This window comes from Hibiscus syriacus, unplaced genomic scaffold (genome assembly GCF_006381635.1).
Source record: "Hibiscus syriacus cultivar Baekdansim isolate YM2019G1 unplaced genomic scaffold, ASM638163v2 tig00117001_pilon, whole genome shotgun sequence".
In the NCBI taxonomy this organism is placed as follows: domain Eukaryota; kingdom Viridiplantae; phylum Streptophyta; class Magnoliopsida; order Malvales; family Malvaceae; genus Hibiscus; species Hibiscus syriacus.
The window spans coordinates 224,650-232,700 of NW_024063517.1; the positions used below are offsets into that span (position 1 = coordinate 224,650).

Consider the following 8,051-nt stretch of genomic DNA (forward strand, 5'->3'; position numbering starts at 1 on the left):
TCAATCCTCAATCCTCACCCTTATCTTTTACTTAGGACTGAAACACGCACCCTTAAAACTCATCCTGATAACTAATAACAATGCACTAGTGGGGGAAAGGAAAGAAATTTCATGCAATATATACATACAAAATAGAAGCCAAACTTACTAGGCTAAAAAGTTGCTGTAAAAGGAGCTGAGCTCTCTTCAACACAGCAGCTTCAGATGGCGATGACTGATGACTGATAAAGAAGACGGTACCCATCAGGGATGAGATGAAGAGGATCCGAGGTTCCTCTCAGCGCAAATAGGGATTTTTCTCAACCTCTGATAATAAAACTTTAGGCTGAATTCTTGCAGCTGACATGATCCATCCGATCCAATCTTCTCACATGCATGCTTTAATACTAAACTTTAATTTATTATAGATTTTTTCCTTTTCAATCCCACTCCATTATGACTGTAGAATCCACTACCGTCAGTAGTATCATCCGAAACTAAGTACCTATAAACCAAAAAAAAAGGACCCAACAAAGAGGGAGACTATTTGAAAAACTGCTGATAAGAGTAGTCTAGTTTACTAGATCAGAGAAGTGACCGAGGATCCAATGTTTGATGGATCATGCCAAGCACCGACGCTTGTTGTGTTCCAATAAACCGCAGGATCAGATAAACCGATTTGATCGAGCTGATTCTGGCATGCCACATTCCATTCCATTCTGCTTTGCGCTTCTTCAACTTTGATATCTTTCATGGTTAGCCAATTTTCATCGTTACCTGTCATTTGAAGGTCTTGAAAAGGTTCTAAGGAGTGCATTTGGGTAGGCAGTTGAGTGCTTTTAACACCACCGTTCGTGAACTTGTGTTGGTAAAGAGTAGAAGCTAACAAAGAAGCAATGGTTGGCGTGGTAGTGGTGCTAGAAGATGAGGATTCAAATATATTAGAGTAGCTTGAAAGGAGTGGATTTGAAGTCTCCACATCCTGGATTTGCTTACTCGGGTTAGTGTTAAAACCATATCGATAATCATTGTCCCCATTATCACCAGACACCATCCCAGAAGAAAATCCTAATCCAAGAGCATTCGGATCAGGCTGGATATCATAGCCTGTCACGTTTTCCACATCTGGAACTCTTGAATTGAACCGAAGAAAGGGAAGATGGATATCAGATGGGGTATTAGCTAACCCGTAAAACAAAGGGTTGATATGATGAGTTGAGGCCGAAGAGACATCGATTTGAGGTTGAGATATTGGACTGTTAGTATTTGTTGGAGAAGCTCCATCAATGGCTGAAGCCGCTTGTCTCTTCATACGCTTGTTCTTCCTACATCCACCGCCCACCGGAACATTCCTTAAGGTGCCACCCCGAGTCCAATAACGCTTACAGGCCTTGCAGAAGTGTCTTGGCTGTGATAAACTGTAGTTGTTGTAGTAGCAGAACTTAGTGTTTGATGAATCACAGCGTGGACACTTTAGGGCTTGCTGCTGCTGCTGTTCTTGGCTTGGTTTCTCCATAAGCCTAGCTGTTGACGCCATCAACTCTTTCTCATCTATATGATTCTGCAACCAAAGTGATGCATGGCCAAAAAAGGGGAAAGAACTGAGCAAAAACAAGACAAAAAGAGTTAACTGAGTGCCCTTAGGGTAAAATAACAACACAACATAGATATTCTGTTCCAAAAGCAAAACAACAAAAGTGGGGTCATGTTTTGTCGAATAATTGCTTGAGAGAGAGAGAGAGAGAGAGAGAGAGAGAGAGAGAGAGTACTGAAAATGAAACCTGTGGCCATTCATTGTTAGCAGTTGAGGAGGAGAAAATCATCTTCTCGCATTACTCAACATTTTCTTCTATCAAAGGAATCGTTGAAAACAAAGAGTAAACAGACAAAGACAGGTGGGGACGCCGAGTCTTTGTTGATGGGATTCAAGTATTTTCTACGACTGACAGAGTGTATCACTTATGTTACGAGCACTACAATTATTCTTTTAATCTACTAATTTCATTTGTTAATCAATTTTTTCACATGCTAGATCTGGTGTTAACTGACCAATTAAATATTATTTGAGATTAAAGAAAAGGGGACAAAGAATATATGTTTGGAAGGCAAATATTCAAATTCAAGAAGACGACACAGAGGTAAAGCGGGAGAAGAGATGAATCTTGACAAGTTCAAGAATAAAGGAACAACATTATAACATGAGAGTTCTAGATCAGTTGATCTCTTTATTTTGTCGATATTCGTATTATCTTCAATATTATATATTTCTAATTACTACAGCCTAAGACATAATGATATTATAGTGGATCCAATGATCAACAACAAATCTAAAACTATATTCAGATTCGATGGCCCCAAATAAAAGCACCCTCTATCTCTCTGATGGGACATCATTACTCGCACAATGTAGAAAACTGATACCAATTGTTTTCATTCGGAATTTTGCCAGAGTTACCGTCGATGACACCGGAAGACAGTCACTAGTTAAACTTTTCATAAAGATTGGTTTCCGGTTTGATTTGGATTTCCGATGAAAACCGAGGCACTTCACGTAAATTTTACAATCATTACACCATAATTTGTGTATCAAACATTGGAGACTGTCTTTATATGTTTTTTCTTTTGTTGTCTAAATTATTATACGACTCTTAAAGATGCCAAAGAGCTGAGGGTATTAATACCTAGGCTACATACGGTGAAAAAGCTGGGAAAATATATACAAGTAAAGAATCTGGAAATTCCAATAGAAAGGGACAAGAAGTTTCCATGTGGAAATCTACCCAAAGTGAATAAAAGCGTTTTTACTCAAAAATCACCTAAACTATATAATATTATCAGATAGACACCGTTTCTCCAAATATTAACAATCTAACATCCTTTCTGACAGAGTGATAATTAGCGCGTTTGAGGGGACGTGCCTTGCAGACGTGGACGAAAGGTGCGTTACAGGAGGCGTGCCTTCCTAAGGTTCTGTCCGAGCTGGCACCATGGTGAAAAGGCGTGGATCATGAAGCACGCCTTCGCAGGGAATTTTTATAGGTGGGGGAATGTGCGGATCAGGAGGTGTGCCTTCCATTATTCCTCTTCAATTATTGGCCTTTCCATTATTACACCAGCTACGAGCCTTAAATCACAACCAATCACCCATCCTCCCCCTATAAATACCCATGAATCAAAATATCAAACCACACCAAAATTACTTTTATGTTCTTCTTCTATCAATTCTTTCTATAAAGCTAAGTAGATTTTGGTATAGTTTTTAGAAGGTAAAACTATTTTTATTATATTATGTTTATTTCATATTTAATTATTTAACCAAAATATATTGTACTAATGATTTTATTACTTTTTGCAGTTGTAAAATAGAAGATGAGATCATATCTCGAGACATTTTGTCGATACGATAACAATATTAAATTGTGTTATTTAAATTATTGAGAATATTTTTTTAAATTTTTTAAAGTATTAGTTTATATTTTAATTCGTATATTATTTATTTAATTAGGAGAATTATCATATATTAGAAACAATTATTCATTTTTGCAAATATAAGACTCTCAATCTTTCAAACTCTCAAAATGAGGCTTATTTCAGCTATTGTTTACTATGATGGAGAAATTCTGGAAGATGAAATCGGTGTTGTCTTCGCATCAAATCATTCTGTCACCTTATCCTTCAAGAGAAACATCACTCTTGAGGAGCTAATCACTAAAATTTCAAAAAAACAATAATGTTGAAAGTAATAGAAAAATGCCCTCACTTCGGTATGGATTTCTAACTGAATTATTTATGATAATTTATACAACATTTGAACTCTCCAATGATGAAGATGTTTCTATGATGGTTGATGCTCAAAATCAAAATTCAGATGCTACTACACAAATGTATGCCACATCTGTTGAAGTGTTTGCAGTTCATGGTATATTATTATGCTCCCACTATGGGTTGGCTCAATAAGTTGATCAAGTTGACAACCTAACTCAAGTAACGTGTAATGATTTTACCTCATTAATGGGAAATCCACATGCTGATATCATCCCATCAAGTTCAATGGGGAGACATTCATCAACAACTTGTTCCAATCTCTACCGAGGTGGCTCCATGAACAATTTGTATAGCAACATCACTTCCAGTTCAAGGGGAAGACATTCATCTTCCAATTTTTTTGACTTGAATATGAAGATGTCCTTGACATAACAATCTGTTCAATACCCATTTGACATGGTGCCTTCAAGTTTCAGGGGAGACATTCAGCTGTGAGCTTCTTCGACCTCAACGTAGAGATGTCTGCGACACAACACTCAGTTTAAAACTCACATGACACAATGCCTTCAAGTTCAAGGGGAAGACATTCAACTACCATCTTGTTCGACCTAAATATCAACATCAGGGAGGAACTCTCATCTCACCAGAAAAACCTCTTTGTGAACCAGGTGCTGAGACTAGACTATTTGTTGAGCCAAATCAATACAACTCAATACGGATTTCAATGATAATGATGTAGATGAGGTTCCCACAAATACGATACACACCGAACCTCCAACATACATGTATGAAGCTGACTATGATGCAATGTACATGTCAAAATTTATGGATATGTCTAATGTTGGTGACTATGGATTTAACTCATCAGTCAATGATGGCGAGTTATATATCGAAATGAAGTTTTCATCCAAATATGAAACTATGATTGCAATTAAAATTATAACATTCGTAATTCTGTTCACTACAGAGTCGGCCGATCCACCACCAAAAAGAATGTCTGCCTCTGTGTCCAACGTGATAATAGTTGCATCTAGATGGTTCGTGTATCAAAGAGTAAGAGGAAAAATAACATATGAGAATTAATAGTATACAATGGTCCTTATACATGTTGTGCTAGATTGATCAACCAATACCATCCCAACTTGGTCTTCGACATTATCTGTCAAACTATCATTCCTATGGTCAAAGCAAGCTCCCATATAGCTATTGTGGTGCTGATTTCAGCTATACAGTCTCTATATGCGTACATCGTCTCCTATAGAAAGGCATGAAAAGAAAAATAGAATGTCATTAAAAAACTTCACGGTGAGTGAGATTCATCTTACAACGAACTACCAAGTTGGTTTAACGTAGTGCGCAGACTGAATCCTAGAACAATAGTCGGCTTTGAAACTTGCCATGCATACACAATGATTGAGTGCTTCGCGATCGATATCAGTTCTAACGAGGGATATTGATAAAGAAATGTGAATAAATGTGAAAAAATGCATATGATGGTGGATATTGATATGGACATATGACAACCAACTTGGTTAAAACTATCAATTCAACCTTAAAAGGGGGCGTCATTTACTAGTAACAACTTTGGTTGAAGCGACATATTTTCATTTAGGAGCACTTTTTGCCAAGCTCGGGGGACAAAATCTAATGTGGATGCAAAACAGCCACGATTATCACCCAATATTAGTTGCAGATCTACAAAAAAAGAATTGTTGCATCAAATGAAATATCTGTAACAATATTCTCTCAAACTCATGAATTATTTCGTGTCATAGAAATGCCACGAGCTCTTTAAGGGATTGAAGCTAACTCGTTCAGAGTTAATTTTTAATACCCCCAAAATTTTGGTTAGTGACCAAAATATAAAATTTGAAGGTTTAGTGACCAAAGTATAAAGTATGCAAAAGTTCAAGGACCAAAAGGGTAATTTTCAAAAGTTTAAGGACCAAAACTATAATTTTCAAAAGTCATGTATTTAACCCCATAAATGAATTATTCAACCCTAAGAATGACGTTTTGGTGAGAATCAGACTTTAGATCTAGAATTTGTGTTAAAAGCTAAAAAATGTTAAAGTCCGGTAAAAATTCAGTAAACCGGATCAAATAGAATTTTGAGAAAATTTCAAGGATATTAAATTAAGATTATAAATATTATTTCCACATTTTAAATTATGAAAAATAATATGGACCATTGAATATTTCCATGTTCAATTTGGATCGTTGGAAGAAAATTACAATATTGAAATTCTTGAAAAGTTGTATGGATAAAGTTGCATTGGATATTTTGTTCATCTTTGACTTTGGAAGATGATAACCAACATGTGGCTTGGTATGGATGTAATTATCAAGTTTCATTAATGACAAAATTGCCATTTCCTAATTGAATGAATTTTAAATTCATTTAAGCTTAATAAATGACAAATTAACGTGAAATTAACTAGAAATTTCATGAAAATAAGGCCTTCTTCAACCTCCATTTTGTTCTCCTCATAACATAGGTAAGAGAAATTTTATTTTTCATTTTTGAGCAATTTTCTTTGGATTTTGGATCGAACTGTGAAATAGAAAATTATTCTATTCGAAGAGCTCTATCATTTGGTACCATTATTGCATGTTAATCTTGCTCGAATGTTGTGTTCCCAAATTTTAGAGTTTATGTTCATGTTAGGGTTTTATGAAGTGATGATGGATTTTAAGGTTGTTGAGGTTGTAGAATTATTTCCAAGCTTGTTTGATAATCAAAACAACCTAGAAATGCTATATTGATTTTGGCTTAAACCCTAAATTAGGTAAAGTTTATGATTTGATGAAATTTGGTTATGGGTTTGATTGTAGGGGTTTTAAAATGTTGAATAGAGGTTGATTTAATGCTCGAATCAAATTGAAATCAAGTGAAATCATGAAACCCTACCCCTTAACATTCGAACTAAGCCTTTAGAAGTGAGACAAATTATGGAAAAAATAATACAAGGGTTAGAAATGATGTAAGAAGGATCCTACAAGCTTTATAAAGTTATTTGAACCAATTTATAATTTTGAAAAAGTAAGGGGACCTATTAAACAATTTTGAAATATTATGGGGTTGATGTGTAATTATTCAATACATGAGGTACTATGCTAGAAATTAATGTTAGAGTGATGAATTTGGTGTTAGAATGTGAAATTTGACTATTTTTGGGATATTATCAAAGTTTGAGTAATAAATGACAAATATTGAGAAAGTTAGTGACTTAAGTGGCAATAATGGAATTTTTGAGGTTTTGGGCTGAAAATTAGATGCTGAAAATTTAATTAAGTTATTTGAGACTTGAATTGAAGTAAAATGGCAAAAGACTATTTAGAATAAAATAGAAAAATTGAGATGAATTCTAAAAGAATTCATAATTAGTAGTTAAAATGGAAAGTTGAAAAATGTTACGTGAAGTTTGGGTGAATTTGGATAAAAAGGGGCTTGAATGGTCAACTTGAAGTGTTAAAGTCAATATTTATGTTGTGGCATGAAATTAGAATCGAATGAGCATCGAAAGATTTTTAGGAATTTATTTTCTATTGTGTGCCTATGTTAATGAGATTCTAACATGTGGTTTGAAACGTACATGTTTCGTAAATGATGTTCATTTAGATTGTGTGCTTGAAATCAAGATCAAGCAATATTAAAGCTAATGAGAGATTAAGGATAAATTGTTAAAGCTAAGGACTCCAAGTGAGTGCATATTTAATTTTTATTTATGATATCGTGCAAACATTGACTTACGATGAGCCGATGACCGAGTTACTATGGTAAAAAGTGACTCCTAAATGTTATGAAATTTTGTGATTCATCCATATATGTTCATTTGGTATGCTAATAGAATTAGTGAATAAGCTGAAAATATAAGTTAGTGAAATATGTCCATATTTGTATTATAAATAGAAAGTTTAGAAAATCACCATAAATTTTATAGAAATGATTAGGGGAAGATTTTTATGTCGTTGGATTCCTATACCAGTCTAGTTTTGTTGAGAATAAACGACTATTGATTTCGAGAAGTGTACAAAAATATATGAATTTTTAATCGATGATAGGTCAAAAAACAGGGAGCATATTCTGCTCAAAACAACCTTTGTAAGTCAGCTTTGAAAATTCACTATAAATTGTACAAGTTGAACTATTCACTTGTGGGATCCATGATAGGTCAGAAAATATGACAACAAATTCTGCTTAGAATAGCCTCTGTAAGTCAGCTTTGAAAAATCACTATAAATTATACAAGTTGAATTATTCACTTATAGGATCAAAACACTTAACTTTTAAAAATTACACTTGA

General features: G+C 34.5%; 1 protein-coding gene across 1 annotated transcript; it reads right to left on the bottom strand.

Moving 5' to 3' along the window:
* Window positions 1-415: 415 nt before the first annotated feature.
* Window positions 416-1,942, bottom strand: LOC120194786 (dof zinc finger protein DOF1.4-like). Its single transcript, XM_039196987.1, has 2 exons — window positions 1,761-1,942; window positions 416-1,540 (listed from the first exon to the last, which is right to left on the bottom strand). Exons 1-2 carry the CDS (start codon window positions 1,800-1,802, stop codon window positions 560-562), a joined length of 1,023 nt encoding a protein of 340 aa, XP_039052918.1. The 5' UTR covers window positions 1,803-1,942; the 3' UTR covers window positions 416-559.
* Between the last annotated feature and the right edge of the window lie 6,109 nt (window positions 1,943-8,051).

Excerpts from the sequence above, each read along its gene's own strand:
- LOC120194786 (XM_039196987.1), bottom strand. The coding sequence starts at position 1,802 with ATGATTTTCTCCTCCTCAACTGCTAACAATGAATGGCCACAG. Across the intron at positions 1,541-1,760 it reads CTAACAATGAATGGCCACAG|AATCATATAGATGAGAAAGA; the intron begins GTTTCATTTTCA and ends CTTTGGTTGCAG.